At 47.8% G+C, this 23,233-nt stretch overlaps 1 protein-coding gene across 1 annotated transcript in view; it reads right to left on the bottom strand.

Annotated features, from left to right (window-relative positions):
• WDFY4 (WDFY family member 4) overlaps window positions 1–23,233 on the bottom strand; it is a gene marked incomplete at its 3' end in the record, with an annotated part of 258,736 nt that overhangs the window by 23,591 nt on the left and 211,912 nt on the right. The window contains exons 47-50 of the mRNA XM_079708852.1: window positions 13,729–13,771; window positions 12,248–12,367; window positions 10,378–10,495; window positions 7,950–8,059 (exon numbers count right to left, since the gene is read on the bottom strand). Coding sequence (XP_079564978.1) covers window positions 7,950–8,059; window positions 10,378–10,495; window positions 12,248–12,367; window positions 13,729–13,771 — 391 coding nt within the window. The remainder of the gene's footprint in view (window positions 1–7,949; window positions 8,060–10,377; window positions 10,496–12,247; window positions 12,368–13,728; window positions 13,772–23,233) is intronic.

Here is a 23,233-nt window from a genome sequence, read left to right as displayed (position 1 = left end):
GAGGTGCCAGTTGGAGAACTGAAGACGCTGTGGGCAGAGGGACTTCAGAAAAGAGTTTCTGAAACTGGGATATGGGTCTGTCTGCTTAGGTTTAGGGATGCCCAAGGGACACCTCTTCCCTGGAATTCAATAGTTCACTTGTCCCCATAGAAACTGGGCCCTTCTTGTACAGCCAGAACTTGCCTTCTTCCTGCCACCCGCTGCAGAGTGCACATGTGGCCCCAAGAACAAAGGCAGAGAACCCAGAATGCCAGCGCCCTCCTCTGCCCCACCAGCTCCCTTCAATCTTCAGGGGCCCGAGATTTCCCATTGGCAGCAGCGGGTGAAGGGTAAAGAATACGCTAGCACTTTACACACGCAGAGATGCTCTCTCTTTGTCCTCACAGAAGGTGCATCAGGAAGGAATTGGTATTTCCATTTGGCAGGCCAGAACACTGAGGCTTCTCAAAGTTTATAATTTTTCCAAAAGAAATGAATGGCAGAGCTGAGTTCAAAACCCATGGATGCAACTCCAAAGGGCATGCTTTGCCGTTATGCCGGTTACTGGGGGGGAATCCTGGACCTGGGGCATATGACCTGCTATGTGTGGCCAAGGGGACTCAGCTCTTTCTGAGAAGGAAGAACCTGCCACACACCTGAGGGAGGCCACACCGGGGCATCCTGGCAGGCTGGTCAATTTTCTGAGTCAGATGTGAGGATCCAGTGAAACCCATGAGTCATTCTCTGCACAGGGTCAGGGACACCAAGAAACCCAGTAACCCCTGGGTTTGCAACCAAACACAGTTCTTGGTCAGCTTAAAGATGTGGCTTTTCTCCAAGATGGCTTTGCTCTTGGTTAAAATTAGGGGATGACACCCACCATGAGACTCAAATTGAAATGGAGGGCTTCCCTGGTGGCGCAGTTGTTGAGAGTCCGCCTGCCGATGCAGGGGACACGGGTTCATGCCCTGGTCCGGGAGGATCCCACGTGCCGTGGAGCGGCTGGGCCCGTGAGCCATGGCCGCTGAGCCTGCGCGTCCGGAGCCTGTGCTCCGCAACGGGGGAGGCCACAACAGTGAGAGGCCCACGTACCGCAAAAAAAAAAAAAAAAAAAAAAAGAAATGGAAACTAAATGAGGGGGAAGTGATTCTAAATAAATCTGCCCCTAACAAGTCGCTCATTGAAATGTATTAGGAGCTTTGCATATTTAATCTGCAGCCCTCGCCTTACATCTGCGGGAGATTGATGCCTTCTCGTCGTCCTGTTTTCCTTTTGCAGCTTTTATGAGTGCTGATGGTAATCTCCTGAGAAACAATATGATTTGGTAATAAAAAGATTACCTGTATTAAATAAAAATAATATATACATAGGAAATATTGTTAGTGCTACAAACCTGGTTAAAGATATTACCACAAAGAAAAATGTTATTTTTTTCACAGCTGTCTAATACATTTTAGCAAAAGTAATATATTTAAAACTTAAGCCTGTATTATTTATAAAGGAAGCAATAACTGATTTTCCTATTTCCTATATTAATAAATGTATTTGCATACATTTGTTTCAAAATTAATGGGTTTGCTCACTTCTGCAATACAAAAGAAATGCCAAATTCCCTGGAAGGAAAAGTGGAGCTGCTTTGTAACTCGTATTGTAAGTCTGTGGGTTGACACAAACTCTGGTGGCTGCCAGCAAGAAATCCCACCAGGACTTGATTCTCAGGAAGGGAAGGAAGGAGGAAAGGAAGAGATGATAGAAGAAAGAAAGGGAGAGAAGGAGTGAGGCAGAGAAGCACAATCGAGGTTTACAGAGTATCTCCATAAGGAAAGTCTGAAACGAAATAAAGCAACAACAAAACTAGGTCTAGAGGTTGGCTGGAAACGAAGTGACCAGAGAGAATTACTGGGCCAAGATCTGCTTCTAAATCGATTCCGCCGATACTCTTGAAAATCAAGAATAATGAATCCTACATGTATCCAAACAGACCGAAAAAAGTAGTAGCAAGGCCACTGTTATCAACAAAAGAGCTACCTCTTACTGGCAGAAGACTTTTCCCAGGTGACACTAAAGCCAAAAGACAAGGCAGCTAAGTCTGGAGGTTTCTGAAGCAAAAGGTAACAGTCTTCAGATTTTACGCCCAGCTGACATCACTCGTATGTAAAGACACCAGAAAGATATTCTGAATATTGAAGGGCTCATAAATAATATAATCCTAGATATCTTTCCTCAAAATCCTTTAAGAGGTGCTCAGTTTTACTAAGAGGTGAATCAAAATTAAAAGCAAAATAATGAGGGAAGAAGTGGCCAACAAGGACTGTTGCTGAACATTGACAGGAGTTAAAATCAGAGTAAAGTTCATGGATTATGGTGCATTGATTAAAACTAGTAACACCTTGAAAGGAGTTTCTATATTGAAGGTGTTATTCCTATTGCACGAGGGCACAGAGTCTATGTGCACCTGTGTCCCTGGATAGGCATTTCAGTGGTAACACTCTTAAACCCCTCTCCAACAGGGGAGGGAAACTATGTTGAAAAAAAAATTCAGTTCTTGACCCACACCCACAGGAAGTCCAGTAACTGCATGTGCCCCAGGACACTTAACACAGATGTTTTGATAACATGTGCTAGAAAGTCTATTCTTCCTTCAGTGGGACTGACCCAAATCAACCCACCACCGCACCTAAATAACGCGATTGGTTTTATGAGCAGCCTGATGACCCCTTCTCATATCCTTTCCAGTAATTTAAAAGTATCCCACGTAAATAATTCACTTACAGGACCCCGTCAGTACATCAGTTGACCTAAGCGGCTGTCGCTTGTCCATCAAAGAGGCAGCATGCAGGGCGAGCAGAGAGCATCATAGCTTTAAAACCAAGAGGACTTGGGAGGGCATTTCAGCGCCACTGGTAGCGTGGACTCCGGGAAGTCTCTTAGTCCCTTTAATGTCCCATGCCCTCCTCTGCAAACTTTGGATGACTGTTGTGGGTGTGAACACTGTAATGTGTGTGAGAGTGTGCACATGTGAGTGAGAGAGTGTGGGAGAGCGTGCGTGTGTGTGATGTCTCAGCTGGAGCCAGGCACACGGGAAGAGGTACCGAATGAGCCCGGCTGCTGCCTCCCTCCCCTTCGCAGACCAGGACCTCGGGAGCGACCCTAGGCTTGGCCGGCCCTGATCTCAGCGTGCATGGGGAAGGTAACTATGGGCTCAAAAGAAGAAAAAGAAGGATGTGGAAGTTATTAGAAGTAGAAGGGAGGTATGAGGGGAAGTGACGAGGGGCAGGGTCCTGGGACGGAACAGGAGGGAAGTAGCCTTTGGGTCGTCAGGGCAGGTTTTTTTTTTTTTTTTTTTAACATCTTTATTGGAGTATAATTGCTTTACAATGGTGTGTTAGTTTCTGCTTTATAACAAAGTGAATCAGTTATACATATACATATGTTCCCATATCTCCTCCCTCTTGCGTCTCCCTCCCTCCCTATCTCAACCCTCGAGGTGGTCACAAAGCACCGAGCTGATCTCCCTGTGCTATGCGGCTGCTTCCCACTAGCTATCTATTTTACGTTTGGTAGTGTATATATGTCCATGCCACTCTCTCACTTTGTCCCAGCTTACCCTTCCCCCTCCCCATATCCTCAAGTCCATGCTCTAGTAGGTCTGTGTCTTTATTCCCATCTTACCCCTAGGTTCTTCAGGGCAGTTTTGAGGCAACACCACCACCAAGGAAGTAAAGGGGCCAGTGCGGGCTTCCTCGGGCTCGGGCGTCCCCCTCAGCGAGCTGCCGGTCCGACGTGGATTTGGGAAGCTGATGCACCAGTTCAGCTGCCTTGTCTGTCTTGCTCTCTCTCCACTGAGGGCGGGCTGACCCCAAGTAGCCGTTAGCTTTCCTTCCTGTAGGATGTGGCCTTTTGAAAAAGGCGCTGCCTATGCTGAAGGGAGGAGCGTGCACACCTATGGAGCGCAGGGCAACAGCAAATAGTTCTCATGCTGGATCTCAGCGCTGAGTCTCACTTAGCCCTCATCACCCACTGAGTCAGGGGTCAAAGGAGGAGGAACAGAGGCTCGGGTATTCAACACCACCAGTGAGAAAGTTCTAGCGCCAGGACTTTGTGCCAGGTCTGCCAACTCTGTCATGTGCCTTTTCGAACACTCCCCCTTGAGTCAGTGTAATAACAGTTACACCTTTATTAAGGACACAACTCCATGCGGGGCTGGCACCCACGGAGCCCCTAAGTGGATGGCCTGTGGTGGGCCAAGTGCTGCCCACGGCCCTTGCTTCTCTCTGCAGTTGGCATATATGTCTTACACAAAACCAGCTGTCTCACCTCAAGTGGTGCAGAAAACCCTTCCCCACTGCTGGTAACAGCTGACTTCACACGGGCTGTGACTTAACACAGCACTTGATTTCAGTTTCTTATTCAACACAGCAGCAGCGGAACTGTGCCCTCGCTGGGGCGCTGGCTGCCTTGCTCTGCCCCGCCTAGGCTGGGTCCCAGCTCAGGCCTGAGAGCAACTGGTGCTCTTGCCAGGGTGGAAACAGGGGCCTGGGCCGTGGCCCCAGCCTGGTGTGGCCTCCGGTTGCTCAACTGACTGAAGGCTCACAGACACTGGCTCCCAGTAGGCGAGATTCCTGAGAATCACAGCATCCTGGGAGGCAAGCCCCCAGCTCGGCAGACAGTGGTCTCACACCCCAAGGGATGGGGATAACAGAGCACATAACCGACCTGTGCCCGGGTCACACTGCCTGCATGTGCCACCTGCTCAGGTCACACTGTCTGTATACCACATTTTCTGGATTGTAAGAGGCTATCATTGTAATAACAGATTTGAGGCAGAAAAACAAACACAGCAACAGTAGGGGTAGACATCAATTCTAAGACCAGCCTTATAAGGTTTAAACGTGAAGAGAATAAAGGAAACCTTATACCTAGGAATTGGAATATGTCACACTGCAATTCTTAGGCTGCCCACGCCCCTCTGCACCGTGCCCTGTGGACAGGCCACAGCCCAAAGAAGGCTGTACCCGCGTTCAGACCACACGGGGTGAACCCACAGGCACCATCTCTCCACACCAAAGCCATCCCAGCTGAGCCGTGGAGTGAGCATGTCACTCTGGATTAGTCACATAATAGCCAAGAGGCGGAGTTTGTTTAACACAGAACGGAAGAGCATGCACTTCCTTATGCTGACTCTTACAGGTACACCAGCTCTGGAAATACTGGACATTCGCACGTCCCTGCTCTCAGATAAGTGAGAAAGGCCTCGCTGCCTGGCTTCTGCACCTCTCCACCTTTCCTAGTCTTCTCCACCCCATGATCCACGCTGGGGTTGGGGGCTGGAAGTCTTGGGCTGCTGAGAATGTAGTGAGGCTCCTTTCCTTGTCACCACACAGGGGTGAAGCAAAGGTCTCTTGAGAAGAAACGAGTCTGCCTCCGAGGAGGCAGAGTGGAATGGAGGGAAAAGCCTGACTCCAGGAAGATGCCAGAATGTTCCTAAGGAGGTCTGCACAGGCCCCAGGACTCCCAAAGGGGAGGCAAGCACATTCCTCCCAGATTTAACTGTTGTACACATTCCCCTGGGACTAAAATTCATCTTTTATGCTAAGGGAAAAGCAGAAGACGGTTGGTTCTTCTGCTCATTCCAAAGGCTTGGACCAGTTGTGACCCACTAGAAGAGGCAGTTAAAAGTAGGAAGGCAAAACCAATTCAGAAGCACCGTGGAGATTTCAACTCAGATGAGCCAATGTGCCACTGATAGATTTGAACCCAGAAAAACCAGGAGTCGCATCAGACTTCAGCAAGGTAGTCAAAAGAACTCAAGCTAATATGACTGCATTTGTGATACATAAAAGAAGATAAAAGTGCCTTTGACCATCTCACACTAGCTTAAACTATCTCAAACCAGTTTGGGCTGGTCACCATTGGACCAACCTGGCTAAGAAAAGCTCCAACCCATTGTGACTAGCTTCAAAGTGGCCTTAACCCAGTAGGTTTGCAGCACACCTGTTTCATCTGGCTCATGCCATTTGGAATGCTTTGAGGCAGTCCAGACTGTCTTGAATTACTTTAAACCAAAGAGGAGCAGCTTGCACCAGTTCAAGCCTGCTCAGAAGAGATCTGACTGATGGCGGGAGGAAGGAGGGAAGAACAATGACTGATCACCTTCGCAGCATCAGCCCTGAGCTAGGGGCTTTACCCACATGTCCTCCTTTAATTTCAACGGCCCGGTGAGATGTGTATAATTAACCCTCATTTCCAGAGTAAAATAACGTGCAGAACACTTTGTGTCTATTAAGTGGTAGAGCTGGGATGTGAATCTCACAGTTCGCGGTTTCTATTTCAGTCTGCCTCCTTGTTCGTAACAGAGAGGAACCTTAGTAACAGGTAGAGATGGGGCTATAATTCGTGAGACTGAAGGGGCAAGGGAAAACTTTTAAAGCGACCGGAACTCCCTGGATAGGAAGCCATCACGGGAGGCATCACCATCATCGTCAGCGGGATTGTCACTCCTTGTGGACTGATGAGGAACAGCTGGACGGGATTCCGGGCATGGGGTACAGCTCAGGGGCCGTTTGTTCTCCAAACCAAACTCACTTAAAATGCTTGTTGCCTGAGAAAGGCTCCGGGGAAGCACACTTGTTATTTCTGAGTGAATTTCCAGGGACAGGGGTTATAGAATGCCTTCAAGGAGAGAGAGGACTGCACCAAGAATCAGAAAACGGGAGGGATTTTGCTCCTAATTAGAGACAGCACCTGGACCTTGCCTACCCGTTCCTGCCCAGGGCTCAGGAGATGGCTTCAGTGCTGACCCAGAATGGCCTTTGGTGTTGGGGTCAAGGTCATCTGAGTGACCATAAGGAGTGACCTTGCTGGTGAAGTTAGACCAAAATACACAATCCCTGGGACACTCATGTTCTTCCTTTGGTGACGCTTGGCTGTCAGAGTGAGTCCCTGCAAGTTCAGCAGCCTGTTAACCCACTGTGGTCATGCCTTCCTCTCCGCAGGAACCTTGCAAGGCCTCAATCGAAACAGGCCCTAAACTTGGGCCCCGTGCTGTGCTCGCTTTGGAGTTGCCTGAGCCAGCTGTCGGCAGCTGGGCTACCCAACGGCTCTCCCTAGTTAAAACCTGTGCCCCTGAATAACCTTGAAGCAAGATTACAGTGATACAGTCAGGGGAGAAGAGAGAAAAAAACTTATCAGCCTCCCAGGAGGGACTCTGTCCTAGCAATCCCATGTGCCTTGGACACCGCCATCCACTCAGGGTCAGACTCGCCGACTTTCACCTTGTATTGGGCTGCCAGACAAAACACAGGATGCCCAGGTAAATTTGAATTTCAGATAAACAACAAATAACTTTTTAGTATAAATCATTGTTTATCTGAAATTCAAATTTACCTGGGCATCCTGTATTTTTATTTGTGAAATCTGGCAACCCTAAGCTGGCATGATGGTCAGTTAGTTTGTGGGTAGGCAAATTGGTTAGTTTCTTTCTCTAGTTTAGCTGTTCACTTCAGTATTAAAATATTTTGTTTGTACTTTTAAGCCTTCAGCCTTGTACTTAGCATAGCTTTATGCATTCTGATGTCACAAGTGATATTCTTTTCATTCTTCCTTCTTTGTGCTTATTTTTCTAGGTTTTGACCACCTACCTTCAAGGAAGTCATCAAGCTTCCTGTTTTTCCTTTTCCACTGAAACCTATTTATGTTAAGTATTTTTTTCCTCATATCTCATTCCTTATTTTTTAGAGCCTGTTTGCAAGACTGTTGGGCAGACATGCAGGTTTACCTGTGAAGAGCAGCTTGCCTCGGCTGGATGGCCCGGAATCCTGGAGCCAGGGTCAAGTGGGAATCGCTGGCTCAAGACTGGATTTCTAGCAGCGGGGGTCCCTGCCTCATCCAAGCCTAGCTCTTAATCTTTGGGAGACAGCTTTGTGTGTGTGCGTGTGCGTGTGTGTGTGTAGGGGAGCGGGGAAGCTCACCTGCAGAGAGCAGAAGGCCTGGGTGAAGGGAGGCATCCGGACCAGGTAGGAGGCAACAATGATGGCCGAGGAGTAGTGAGTGCAGTAGTGGCACTGGACGGTCATGTCTCCTGCAATGAAAAGGACATGCCTGGGGTGGCCTCCCCACCTGTGGGGCAGGCGGGAGGCACGCAGGCTATCTCGAGAACAGCCAACGTGAGCCCTGCTTAAGAGAGCTCCTGCAGGCACTGGAGCCTAGGTGTTCTGGCCAACAGCCAAATTTTCACCAGGGTTGAAAAGCACATTCAAGACCCTCCGTTGCATTGGCCAAGCCCCCAGGGGCCTGCCCTCAGGAAGGTGGCAGAACCAGGCTACGAGGAGGCTGTGCTGAGGATCCACGGAGAGGCAGACCTCTGCTCTTCCGACTCAGGGCACCTAGAGAGCCCTCAGGTGCCTGCAGTCCCATCAGCAGCACTCTCTCCCGGCCTCTTTTAGAATAAAAGTCCCTGTGTGAGAAAGGGGGGCTTGTTAATGCAGGGACACCCCCAGATGAGTGAGAACTCAGGTATCCTCATTCCCAGAGGGGCCTGGATGGCAGAGGCATAGACTTCCCCGTTTTGCTCCATCCAGGGTATGACGGAGCTGGAATGCTGAGGCAGAGACAGTGCTCTGGCCGGGCCATTCCAGCAGAGAATAATCGCGATGCTGCTACTCGTGGACGTCGTGCGTGCTGTGTGTCCTCCGTCACACCCTCCCTGTGTCCACACAGCCACCCTATGAGTCAGAGCTATTCATTATCCCCGTTTCACCAGTGAAGAAGCCAGAGCAATTCGGAGACTCGCTTCCATCGCCAGCGAGTGGCAGAGCTGGCTGGCGGCCCGGGCTCCTCCAAACGTCGGCTCTGCCATCTCGCCGCAGTGCCGCACCCGGCCCTCAGCCCTCCCGGTGCTGTGGGAGTTCTCTAAATCAGAGGTGTCTGGGAGGTTGCTGGATGTACTTGTGCAAGGGCCCAAACTCAACATGTGACTCCAACGCACACCCAGGTTAGTATGGGAGAGAATGGTACCAAAGTGGGCCCTGCCTGGGACACAGCTGGGGAGAGCTGATGCTCCTCTGGCCTGCCTGTCTGGGAAGGATCCAGCAGTGCCTGGTGGAGCCAGAGGAACAGCACCTGGGGGCGGGTGGGGGGGACTGAGATGGGTCATATAGGTTGAACGTTAGCCTCAGGAGGAGATAAGCAGGGCAAGGAGGGCCTGCCCCCCCCTCCCATCTCCTCCCATCTCCCCCAACGAGTCTGAGTGCCAGCCCTGCACACAGTGGGGATCCTGGGCAGGGGCCAGGGGCCTCCAGGGTGGTGTGGGATGCAGAGGAGCTCCTCAGCCTGCTGAGAACCCGCTCACCAAAGGCAGGGCCTCGGGGCCAAGTGAGCCTTCCGAAATGCACCACCTCTGGTCCCTGAGGTAAAAGCTTTCATGGTTCGCGGCTGGATGTTCCTTATTGTAGTAGTGCTATGTTTATTTCAAAGTGTTTGAGAAAACCAATATAGCGGACATCAAATATATGATAGAAAAGTTTCTCTTTAAAATACATCCACTGGAGTTTAAGAAGGGAATAGACCTAAAGAAAACCAGTAAGGCACTAAGAGGACAGCTGGCATGTGAAGGTGGCCAAAAATTGTAAAGGGGATGTGCAGACGAACAGCATTTGGGAACTAGGCTCTAGAGCCAGACAAATGCAGGATCTGCCATTTAGAGGCTATAACCTTGAGTGAGTTGCTTAAACTGAGTTCCAATTTCCTTCTCTTTAAAAAGGACCATTGTGGGCTTCCCTGGTGGCGCAGTGGTTGAGAGTCCTCCTGCCGATGCAGGGGACACGGGGTTGTGCCCCGGTCTGGGAAGATCCTGCATGCCACAGAGCGGCTGGGCCCGTGAGCCATGGCCGTTGAGCCTGTGCATCCGGAGCCCGTGCTCCGCAATGGGAGAGGCCACAACAGTGAGAGGCCCACATACCGCAAAAATAAATAAATAAATAAAATAAAAAATAAAAAGGACCATTGTGTGTATGAACGCAGGCTGGCCTGCACCTGGCATACAGAAAGTGCTGAATGGATGTCACTTCCTTGCCTTTGCCTGCCTCTGGGAATGGAGGTGTTAGCTCTTAGCACCATAGTTCTCAGTCCTGATTTCATGTTGGAATCACTCGGGTTGCACCCCACCGTGGACTTATTCAAATCAGAATTTCTAGAGGTGAGGCCTAGACATCAGTATTTTTAACAAGCTCCCCAGGTGATTCTCACATGCAGCCAGGGTGCAGACCACTGAATTCAAGGGCTCTCTATCCAAACGTAATTGTCTCTAGGCTAGATGACACCCAAATCGTTACAAATTCTCACTGCAAGGCATTCAGATGAAGAGCATTGCAGAAAAAAGTCAAGCTGGGATCTACCCACCTTCAGTCTTCTCAACTTCTTTAAACCTCTGGATGAATTTCAGCTTCCTTTCCTTGGTCTGAGCCCCCATGGGCTTCGAAAGATCCCGGAAAGTCTTGGGATTCATCAAGTTCAATGTCTAGAAGGCAGATGTGCAACTGGAGTTAACTCCCCTGGACCCTCTTGTGCCCCAGCGAGGCTGCCGGAGCCACGCTCTTTAGTTTTATGGTTCTCTTTATTGGTTCACTGCCGTTTGGTCTGACCCCCTCCTCTGGTGATTAGCAGGCCTGGTAGGGTTTTATGGCCCCACAACCAGTGATCCACAAAGACTTAATAAGGGAGAGATAGAAAATGAGAGGAGGGGAAGATTGAGTTCACTCTGAACTGTTCCAAGTTGACCCAAATCAGAACATAGCCACCAGTTACCCAAGAGACTTTCAAAAGAATTCCTGTTGTCAATGGACACTTGGCTCCTGCCCTCACAGAGCAGTTTGCTTCCATAGTTCAGGGTTCTTGCTTAGAATCACACTGATTTTCTAGGAGTTTAGAAGTCATCCGTTTGGGGAGGAAAGGAGAGCAAGGGCCTCGTGTTTCTGAAGGCACACTCCCTTCCGGGTGATGAAAGCAGTAATGGTGACCCTTCCCCTACCCTTGGAATACACAACAGTGGAGCCCTGAAGAGTTTTCAGGGCTGGGTGTCCTTGGGGATTGCATGTCTTTATAGAAGGAGGTGTTTCTTTACACCCTTCCTCCTTTCCACTAGCAGTGAATCACCACAGTTCTGGGGAGGCAGGGTCTGCCACCATCCCTCACCTGCCACAGCCAGGTGCGGGCGGCAGGGAAGCAGGCACTCCTGAGACCCCCGTGAGTCATGGCACTGTGGAGACCCACACTCAGCTACAGCTGACTTTGCCAGGGCAGAATGGGGCTTCATAGTTGCCAGATCTCTGGATTCGCCAAAAGATATTGGAAAACCAGCTTTTTAGGAGAAATCTCCCAATTTCTGAACACTGTTAAGTAATCCAAATTTTAATACAGGGTATGGGTTAAATAAAAGGAGCTGGTGACCCACCACTTAGCAACATGTGAGTTGAAGCTGGGATTGGCAAGTTTCGTTTTTGAAATACCTGGGCCTCAGACGATCACCAGTGCAATAAGAAGCAACATGTGCCTGGGGAGAAAAGGTCTGCTGTGGTGTGGTAAGTGTCTTCAGTGCGGATGGGAGTTCACAAAAAACTGAGGTCCCTTTTCCAAATTCTGGGGGTCAGCCATCTAAACAGCTCAAGGCAGGACTGGCTAGGCTGATCTGAACCAGGACCCAGACACCTTCTGCCCTGTACATACACAGCCCAACACACCTCCTCATGTCCAGATCCTAGGTGGTCAGGACACTGCTCCATAGCCTGCTCGCCTCCCTAGTGACATCACCTCGGTCCAGCTGTGTCAGCTCTCCTGCTCCTCCCTCCCCTGCCTGCTGAGGTCCTGGGACAGAGGTCAGAACAGCAGATGATCTGGTGTTGCCACTGACCTCCCTTATGGCTACATGTCCCAGTCTAGATCTGGGGTGATGTCCACATACCATCATCTCAGTTACTGAAGTCAAAAACGGGAGAGGAGTTTGTTCTCGCTGGGTCTGTGTATCTCTGTCTCTCTCTTGCTCTCTCCTCTTCTCTCTCACCCTCCCTCCCTCTCTCTCTCTCTACATGTTGGTTCTAGGAACCAGGCAGCCAGACTCCAAAGGCCTCTTCCCAGGTGAGGGGCTGAGACCAGAGCAGCCCTCAGACCCAAGTGGACTGAACCGTGTCTCAGAGGTTCTGTGTGACTTCGGGTGCTCTGGTTGTCAGGGTCAGAAAGCCACAGGACACTGCATAGCATCCACGTGAACACGTACCTGTGAGGTATAGTCAGCCAGGACCCAGGGAAACACTGGATACTGCATGTAGTCGTTGTAGGTCCTCCCAGCCAGGGTGTTGAGGTGCATGAGATACTCGAAATTGCTCATGTCCCTTTTCTGCAGAAGAGTCAAAGAGGGGATAAACCCAACACAGTTGGCCTCCTCCTGAGGGGCATGGGGGTCTAACTCCCAGGCTTGCACAGGAAACCGCATCGTGTAGGTGGGAGCAGGCAGCGTGCACCTGCACCATTCCCCGTGCACCTTGTGCTTGGAACTGGCCCGACTTGGGGAGGCCACGCTAATTCCAATATGAGCTGAAGCAAATTTAGTCAGGAAGCAAAGTCAGCCAGAAAAAAAAAAAAAATACAACTCAGCAGTCCAAGCCAAGGCTTAAGCATTCTTTTTTGTCAACTGTTGGGTGATACTCAAAAGCTGATTAAAATAATAGCACAAATGCTGGGTAAACTTGCTGCTGACCTCTTTATGATTGAAAACATAAGCTGAGGAGACTTTGCAGTCACCGGGAAAGAGGCCCTCACCAGCAGGCTGAATGATCTATCTTCCTCTGGGACTTCAGGAACTCTCTTTCTCCTGACCGTGCGTGTTTGGATAATGCTCACTCTTAGGGCCCTCTGCTTAAAGATGTCACAGGTGGAGACAGGGATTGCATGTGGGAAAAATTCATCAAGGCCAACTGGTGAACGAGCAGCCAGTGCAGCCATCATCTCTGATGGGACCTGCATGCTGCGGTCTCTCCTTTCCTTGGCCTGATCCTTGGGAAAGGGTTTTGGACCTGAGTGACGAAGAGTTACTTTCCTGTTGCTATGTGATCTGTAAGGCTAGCTCTCTTGGGGTCCTTTCCTTCCACTGAGAACCCAAGGCTGAATGTCAGCTCATCCAGTCTGGGAGCCACGTGTGACTTCCCAGGACAAGAAGTGAATGCTGTGCCTTCCTGAGTTGTGTGTTCATTTATACACATACACCTTCATTGATGGAGCATGTGTGTGTGTGTGTGTGTGTGTGTGTGTGTATACAGGGTTTGTGTACACACACACACACACACACACACACACACTCTCTCTCTCTCTCTCTCTCCCCAGCTCTGACTCAAGAATCGCCTTTAATCAGTGAGATCTTTTCAGGGAAATATTTGGGACATTTTAACAAATTAAAAAAAACAAGATCCTGGGACCTCCCTGGCGGTCCAGTGGTTAAGACTCCACCTTCCAATGCTGGGGGTGCTGGTTTGATTCCTGGTCAGGGAACTAAGATCCCATATGCCGCATGGTGTGCCGAGAAAAATGAAGAATAAAATAAAGAGCAATAAAATGAAAACAAAACAAAACAAAAAACAAAAACAAGATCCCCCCTGATCCATCCACATGCTTTCTCTCTTCATCCCGCGGGCCTGAGCTATTTGCTGATTTGCATTCCCAGAGGGTTTCCTCGGACCCAGAGTCCTTTGAGGGGTCACTTACCTGCCATTTCTGCAGCATGGTCCTGTCAGAGCCGGGGTATCTCCTGTGGGACAGAAAATGATGGGGGTGACCAAATATCTCAAGCCACGAATGAGGGAAGAGGTGGAACTTTCTGGGGCATCGTGGCGCCAGGGCACCCAGGAGAATCACAGACTTCCCAGGGCAGCAAGATTATTTCCCAAGCTCTCCCTGCCCCCCTCGCTGCCCTACTGAAGGCTGGGTTCCTGCCATCCCTGTTGCTCTTATGCAATGCCAGAATGCGCTGCTGCCTGAGGCGTGGCCCCGAGAAGTCCCAGGGTCGTACAGAAGCAGGCTCGGGGGCCTCACACCCCACACTGGGCTTTCACAGCCGCATCTTGGCCTTCTTTGCCCATGTGCACAACATGCATGTGAATACATGTCACATGTGAATATACGTGTGTGGTTAAGAAAGGCAAACAATATGCAAGGTCATGAAATATAAAAATAATAGTCTACAAACCACTGCTCCCACTCAGGAAGTATCCACAGTTAATCTCCAGAAGAGTTTTAGCCATATACCAATCTATATGCTCAAGCAGTTTTTAAACAAATGTTTTTGTTATGTGGGATCATCTTATCTGTGCGGGTCTCCTCCCTGCTTCCCTGGCCTGACGGCACGGTGGAGGCGGCCCACATTGCCCTATGGCCACAACAGCAGGACACCCTCGTACAGATGGATGGGAACTCGTGGGAGCCTCCCCCGTGCTGGGCTTTGTCTTCACAAATGATGTTTCTGTGATCATCTTCGGACATAAATCTCTGTGACTTATGAGACTTCCATCTCATGATGATTTCATGCCTTGAATCTTTTCGAGTGTAACCATGAGATACATTTCTGGCAATGGTACTACTAGGTTAAAAACTATGAGAATTTTCAAGTGTGCTACATATTGCCAAACTGTCCTCTTAAGAGGCTGTACCGATTTATGTTTCCACAAATATGATTAAGAAACACAATTCAAACCAAAGAAACACCATTTTTGACCCATGTGGTAGGGGAGAATGTAAAAGTGTAACAGGATGCAGTGCTGGGGAGGGCGTGGGAAGGAACCTTCTCCATGTGACATGCCCCTTCCACTCAGCAGGAATTTGTAGGGCCCAGTTCCTCGGCCTCTGAGGTCACTTGGTTCCTCTTCTAGCTGTGTTTTCTTTCCCCCTCTGTCTCCCTGAGACTCTCCTTCTACTCCCCAAACCAGGTTCTTGTTCAGGCTGCTCCACTGAACCAAACCAAGTCCTGCCTCTCTCCAGCCATGCCCTCTGCCTCAGTCCTGTCAGGAACCCACAGACCCCGCCCCCACATGCATCCCATGGGGACGTTCCACCCACGGGGACTGCACCAGGGTGCTTCAGGCATTCGTGTGGACAAGATCTGGCTGCCCGAGGGCCCCAGCAGGGGCAGCGACTCTTCATCTTCCCGTCACAGCAGTGCTGTCACATCATCTGTTCCGGGCTCCCCACCCTTCCTCATTCAATACTTTCCTTGGCAGACTTCCCATAAACAGAAAGCAACTCCCTGGCTGGGATTCACCTCTTCCCCCCAGTAGAGAAATCATCTTTTTGGCCATTTTATTCAGGCAGACAGTAACAACAACAAACAGGCAAAAACATGGTCACATTTATTGCATTAGCTTGCAAAGGCTCAAGTGAAGATTTGGCTTTCCTGCCCTGTCTGTGAGCCTGCCACTACCCCTGTTCCAGAAGGCAGACTGCTTTGAAGGCTGTACATGAGGACAGAGCCCAGGCTGGAGACAGCAAAGTTGACCACCTCGGAAAAGAATGTGTTCTGAGCCTTTCTGAGGATGTGGGTCTGAGCTACAAGGATGTGGAGTTGGTATGGCAAAGCCTGCGAATCTTGCTATTTTATTTTAGAAATCTGACAGTGGAAGGGGAATAGGGGAGCAAAATGTGCCCATTAAGATCCAGGAAACGAGAGAGCCTCTGTTTTTCTTTTTCATAAAGAGTTCTAGAATTTTATCTGTGGTCTTTTGTGACATTGCCACCCGGCGGAATGGTGTGCAGAAGGTAAAGGCAATTTACCATCCCACTGCTCATCTCATCAGCTATGAGCTCCAAGGAAGATCTATAATTTCATTACCATCAGAAAAAGATGCCATTACCAGCATCCAGACACCTCACCAAAGGTGAGTTCTCTTTGAAAAAGAAATTTTTTTAAATTTATGTTCATCTGAAGGCAATTACAGAACTCTTAGAATGGTTTATGTGAATTTTGTAAATATCTGGTGATTAAAGTATTTCTTTAAGAGTTGATACACTGCACTATTCCATTATTACAGTGTAAATTTTATATTAAACAAGGTGCCAGAGATGGTTCTTGGGTTTCTAAAGCCCTTCCAAGGTCCAAGGGAGGCAGCATGGGAAAGAGCACTGGTTTGGAGTCACTAGAACCTGGGTTCAAATCCTGCCCCCACCACTTGACTGCTCTGAACTACTGTTACCTCATCCTTCAAACATGGCTGACCCAGGAGTGCTGGGGAGCAAGTGTAACCACGGGTCTGGAACAGGCTAGCACAGGTGTGGACACAGGGCTCCCTCAATGGGCATAGTTCTAGTTGATGTTGACGCTATCCTAGAGCAGGGTTGATTTTCTTTTTGCTCTGGGAGGAAGAAGAGTGTGGTATAAAAGTGAGGACTTGCTTCTGGTCAACACCTGCTTTGTTCTGCCAGTACCACTCTGTAAGATCTTAGAATAACTGTGCCACCTGTGAATCAGATCTCCTGCTCTGTCAACTCAGGGTTTGCCATGGAGTCTATGGGGCAAGAGTCCAGGCCCTTGGGCAACCAGGGATGGTGTGGATAAGAATGGAAGAGTTCAAAGTCACTGAGGACTAGGTAGGTCACTCTGTCTAACCTGAAGGTGGCCTAGCACGGTGGGCCCACAGAAGACATCTTACCAACCTCACTCCCATCCCAAGACAGGTATCTAAACTCCTCTGGATGACTTCCAAAGATGGGGCACTGGGCTTCCCTGGTGGTGCAGTGGTTGAGAGTCCGCCTGCCGATGCAGGGGACATGGGTTCGTGCCCCGGTCCGGGAAGATCCCACATGCTGCGGAGCAGCTGGGCCCGTGAGCCATGGCCGCTGAGCCTGCGCGTCCGGAGCCTGTGCTCCGCAACAGGAGAGGCCACAACAGTGAGAAGCCCACGTACCGCAAAAAAAAAAAAAAAAAGATGGGGCACTATCTTCAAGCTGAACTTTGTGTGTGGTCAACCGCTAGGCTGGGTTCAAATTCTTCCCTATTTTGAGAGGTGATTTTTATCTGCGCTGCTTCACTTTAAATCACATCTATGTCCTTGAACTCCTAGAAGTGGTTTGAAGTGTGAGTGCTGCCGTCACGTGGCCTTGGGGCATTTCCTACTCCTACTTCAGTGCCCATGGCTTGCCTCAGTGTCTTGCCTTTGACTCCGCCCCTTTGGTCCAGCTCCACCTGACTGACACCTCCACTCTACCCTGAGCCTGTCTCCCAGAGTGAGCCAGGGCATAGCCCAGGAACTCACATCTTCCCTAGGGAGCCTGGCAGAGAAGCCTACCAGGGGCCTTCAGAGGGTGGGCTAGCCCAGGCCAAAAGGGTCTCTGCCAAGGGACTCATCTGGCTAGAGGCTATACCCTCTCAGCCCAGGAAGGGATGGGAGATCTGCCCATCCTCCTCCTCCTCACCTTTGGGACTAGCGGGCTATGGCTAGTCCTTAGGCACTAAGACAGTAACCTCGCAGACATCCAGGGATGGCCCACAGGGAAACTGGGCCTCCTGAACTAAAGTGGACATATTTAAAAAGCCTGATGCCTCTCCAAATTCTTCTGTGTCTTTTCTATTTGCAAAACAGTTATGAGGCCATGGTGAAATGAGTTAGTGAGTAACCCATGGGTGTCAAGAAAACACAGACCACAAGGAGAAGAAAATTCACTCATCTTGGCAAACTAGAAATGTGTCTACTAATGGTTTGTGCTGTGCCTCAAGAGAGGGCAAGTACTGGCCAGCATCTTGCCCTGCCTCTTGCCTGGGTGTGGCTCTGGAGGAGCATGCTGGGGAAGCAGTCTGTGGGGTGGGCAGAGTTTTCCACAAGGAGCCAAGAGGCTCGTAATAGAAACACACTCCCGCTCCTTTTTCCCTCCTCAGAAGCAAATCTGGGTTTAGCCTAGTTTTCAGACCTAGACTGTAGGTCAGTAGAAATCCATTAATAGACAGGCATTCTTGCAGTTCAGAGATTTCCTCCTGAATTAACAGGATATTGACCTTCTATAATATTTCTATTATAACTTCCTGTCTTTATTTCTTTAACATGTAGAAATTTTGCATAAAAACAATAATAATAATTGTCTAATGCATTGGAAACTGCAAAGACTTTTTGTCAATTGTCTAATTTTCACAAAGACTCAATGAGATAGCCATGATCTCCATCTTCAGATGTGGAAATGGAGATGGGGTAAGAGGTGGGGTGCAGACTAGGGAAGTTCATGAGGGTTTGCTGAAGTCTGGTGCAGGCACCCATGAAAGCCCAGCACACCGGGCTGTGCAGAGCGCTTGCCGGACCACACCTTGACCCCGGGCCCTGACTCTGAAGACAAGCACATACAAGCAAATTAATAAAACGACAACAAAAATCTTTGTTCTGGCTGGATTAGAGGGCAGTTACCCGACAAACCGGTAACTTGTGTATATTTGGAGTTAGAAATGAACATGAGCAAAATTACCAAATTATTATTGCACAACCATGCCATAAACCTGATGCTGTTGATGCATGAAAAGTCTGGAAGTTTATATAACATAAAGTTACCTCTAGATGCTGAAACTGAGTGGCTTTAATTTTTATAAAGTTTTACATATCTGTATTTTAAAATGTATTTATCTAAACAAGTGGGACCTAATCAAACTTACAAGCTTTTGCACAGCAAAGGAAACCATGAACAAAACGAAAAGACAACCGACGGAATAGGAGAAAGTATTTGCAAACGATACAATCAAGGGCTTAATTTCCAAAATAGACAAGCAGCTCATACAACTCAATAACAAAAAAACAAACAACCCAATGGGAAAATGGGCAGAAGACCTAAATAGACATTTCTCCAAAAAAGAAATACAGATGGCCAATAGGCACATGAAGAGTTGCTCAACATTGCTAATTATTAGACAAATGCAAATCAAAACTACAGTGAGGACCCACCTCACACCAGTCAGAATGGCCATCATTAAAAAGTCTACAAATAACAAATGCTGGAGAGGATGTGGAGAAAAGGGAATCCTCTTACTGTTGGTGGGAATGTAAATTGGTGCAGCCACTATGGAAAATAGTATGGAGGTTCCTCAAAAAACTAAAAATAGAGTTGCCATATGATCCAGCAATCCCACTCCTGGGCATATACCCAGACAAAATCATAATTCGAAAAGATACATGTACCCCTATGCTCACAGCAGCACTATTTACAATAGCCAAGACAGGGAAACTAAATGTCTACTGACAGATGAATGGATAAAGAAGATGTACTATATACATACAATGGAATATTACTCAGCCATCAAAAAGGATGAAATAATGCCATTTGCAGCAACATGGATGGACCTACAGATTATCATACTAAGCTAAGTGTGTCAGAAAGAGAAAGACAAATACCATATGATATCACTTATATGGGGAATCTAAAACACCATCCAAATCAACATATCTACAAAACAGAAACAGACTCACAGATATAGAGAGCAGAGTTGTGGTTGCCAAGGTGGAGGGGGGTAGGGAAGGGAAAGACTGGGAGTTTGGAGTTAGCAGAGGCAAACTATTATATATAGGATGGATAAACAATAAGGTCCTACTGTATAGCACAGGAAACTATATTCAATAGTCTGTGACAAACCATAATGGAAAAAAATGTGAAAAAGAATATATATATGTATAACTGAATCACTCTGCTGCACAGAAGAAATTAACACAACATTGTAAATCAACTATACTTCAATAAAATTTTTAAAAATTAAAAAAAATTTTAAATGTATTTTTCTTGTGTATTTTCTCCCTTAAAGCACTGATTTTATTTTTGCTTATTTGTGTTTTATGATTTTCAGATTACTTATTTTCTAATTTAAATTATGTGCATTTTGAATATTCTAATTAGAAATGCACTAAGTTGTAGGAGTTCAGGTAACTTAATTTTCTAGTTATCTTCATTAGCTCATTATGTTAAATCCATTTATTGTCTAAATTAAATGATCTATTTTCTTTCATTTTGGATTAAATAGGATGGTGGTGGTGTTCATGTATTTAAAAAATTTTATAGTTAACTATATTTCTAATTTAATGATTATATTTTTATTTTTTAATTTAAACTTTTTCATTTTGCTTTTTTGTACTTGCCAAAATTTTCATTGCTTGGGTTAATTTTGCATTTCAAATTATTTATTTGCTAATTATTTAATTTATTTTAAAAATTCAACCTGGGTAATACAATTTAGAGTGTTTTTATAGTTTTGTTTCTATATATGTATTTTCTAATTGTTCTACAATGTTATTTTATTATTTGCAAAATAATTTTAACATTTATCCTTTTTGCCAAATTTCTCAATTTCTGGGAATTTAATTTAAAGGAAAAGAAACTGAACAAAAAGACTATAAATGCCTAGATATTTTCCTTGCAGCCTTATTCATATAGTGTCAAATTGGAAACAACAGGAAAAGCAAAGTCCACCAGATTCAGTATTGCACATTCATTCAAAATGTCGAGTTTAGAAACTACATACTAGCATTGAATGGCATAATATTAATTAAGAAAAAATCATTGAATGTCTGATTTTTATGAGCATTATAGTCACTCCGATCTAATCATGGGAAAAGGGCGTAAAGAAAACTGCAAGAAATAATTAAATTCAAATAAATAGATAAAAGGCAGCCCTCTCAAAAACCAAAGAGCAGAAAGAAATACTGGGGCAAATTACAAGGAAGTCGAATGATATTTCATGGGACTCAATGCTATAGAAGTAAGACATTTGTCCCTTCAAAGAGGCAAACATGGTTCTTTCCCCTCTGTTAGCAACATCTACTTCTGGAGGTCGCCATGGAAAGCAGCCGTCCTGGTACTGTAATCCCCAGGGCACTGCTTGGGGAAGCCAGGAAGAAGCCCACTGCAAGCCCCAGGGACCCCAGACCCTGTTCTGCAGACCCTTTTGGCACTGTGTTCTCTCACCTTGCAGGCTGGCGTCAAGATTATGCTAATTAACACCAGGTCCCAGGTCTCTTGTTGCCTGGTGACAAAGTTTCACAGTTGAGGAGGAAGAACCGGGCCGAACAGGGTAAGTTTTCCTCTGGCTGCATTTATTTTACTTTAACTTTGCCAAACTACAACCTCTTCAAACTCTTTTTCTCTCCTCTTCTTGAGTAAGCAACTTTGGAAATGCCTGTTCTGCTGGTGTGCTTTATTTACAAACCCCAGACACCAGCTAATTCATTATGTAGGAGAGGAGGAAGCTGGCCCCGAGCCCCAGACAGGAAGGGCAGCTAGCTGGGGACCCAGCTGGGCGTTCTCAGGCGCCTGGGCCGTGGACAAGCTTGGGAGGTTAGTGTGGGAATCTGTGGGGCTTTGGGGTCATGCTTTATGATCTTTCCAAAGTCTCAGTCACCTTGAACGTTGTTTCCTGCTCCACAAGCAGGTGGAGGCTAGTGTTTGAACTGTTTCCTCACCCACCCAGTTATCCCTTTAAGGAAACTGCAGTGCTCGTTCAGTTAGGAGGCTGCAGCCTGTGAAGGCAACCTCAGCAGACCTCACTTGATTTCTGCTGACTATGCTGGGGTTTGGAGCACAGTCTGTCTTTTGAGAAGTCTGGAGGCAAACCATTTCTACGAGTGATCCTGAACACTGGAACCCACGAACAAATGGTTGAGTCCTAGGCTGGGCTGGGCCTTGTAAGGAGGGATTCTTCATGGAACACACTAGAATACACGCCTCACGTCTCTATTTCCACAACAGGCAAAGGTAGGTGCCCCTACTTTGAGTCTTTGTGACTTTGGACAAGCTACGTGGCCTCTCTGAGCCTCAGGCACCATATCTGTCCAGTGGAGATGAAAATCAATAAATAGATCAGGCAGGTGTAAGAATTATTTACCGTGTCTTTAAAATGCCTGGCCCAGAGTAGGTGGTCAGTATAATCCATACACAGTCTGAAGCCAGGAACCTAATTTAAATGTGTTAAATTGATTTGCAAACGGTCTGGCACATAGTAGGTTCTCAATACATTTACAAACCGTATGCCTGTTATGTGAACCAAGTGCTGATGACCAGCTCTCCTGTGAAGAAATGGGGAGTCAGAAAGGTCAGGAAACGTGTGCTAAGTCATACAACTAGGGAGGGACACAGCTCTGACTGGTCTTCAAGCTGGGGTGACTCTGGGCTTGAGCCTCAACCTGGAGGGGGAAGGGAGGAGATGAGGCTGCCCCTGTCCGCTCTTCAGTGTGCCTGAGCCCTACTGTTGTGTAGAGACTGACCTTTAAGGCCTGGTGCTTGGTGGTGCCAGTTTCTTCTTGGGACTCCAAGGGTCACCCACTGTTGCCCACCGCTCTTTGCTTGGCAATGCTGATGAAAGGGAAGGACTTCATGCTCTTTCCCTCTACCCATCATCTGGGTGGGTCTTCATCAAAGCTAGGTGATATTTCCTGGTCCCTGGTACTCTTAGAGCATGAGGCATGCAGCTGAACCATGCCCCTCCAAGTGGGCATGATGGGCTACCCAGCTGCACCAACCATCACCAGCTTTCAGCTCATGGCCAGCTGGATTCATTGCCAATTTTCAATTTTCAAGCTCTCTACCTGTCTCACATAACAGAACTCATCTCAACCCCCAGAGCTGGGTGTGATAACACACGTGTGCCTTCTTTTCAGTGAGGGACGAGCCTTAAGGATGGGGCTTGACCTGGGCTGCTATGAACAGGATCTAGCTCGGTTTAGGGTAGTGTCTGGAAAACATGATGAATCAGGAGCTTCCTTGTCGGCCCATAGAGCCAAATTTATTACAGGACGTTGTCAAGTCAAACTTTCATGGATAAGCCAAATGGCAATTAAGCCCACAGACAAGGGCCGGCTCTGCTTGACTAGTATGTGACTTTGGCAAGGGATGTGCTCTGGGGCTCGGTGCGTTACCTGTTAAGTGGGGTGGATGAATTAAATGAGATAATGCACGTAATGTATTGTATCTTCCATAAAGTCCTCTGTCTTCATCTTCTACCCTCTCCTTGCTGTCCCTGCTCCAGCCACCCCCGCATCTCCTTTTTCTCCCCACTGTTAGGACTTTGCACTTGGTATGCCCCTTTCTGGGGGTGTTCTTCCCCAAATCCTCCCACATGGCCTCTTAGTGTTCAAGTCTCAGCACAAACGTCACCTGGGAGAGGACTTCCCCATCTATCTCACTCTAAATTAGTCCTCCCCCCCTCAGCCACCGCCATCAACATTCTCTCCTGACCCTGGGTGTTCCCTTTCACATCATCAGGTTT

This window comes from Hyperoodon ampullatus (assembly GCF_949752795.1).
Source record: "Hyperoodon ampullatus genome assembly, chromosome: 1".
NCBI lineage: Eukaryota > Metazoa > Chordata > Mammalia > Artiodactyla > Ziphiidae > Hyperoodon > Hyperoodon ampullatus.
This window is presented reverse-complemented; position numbering and strand designations above follow the sequence as displayed.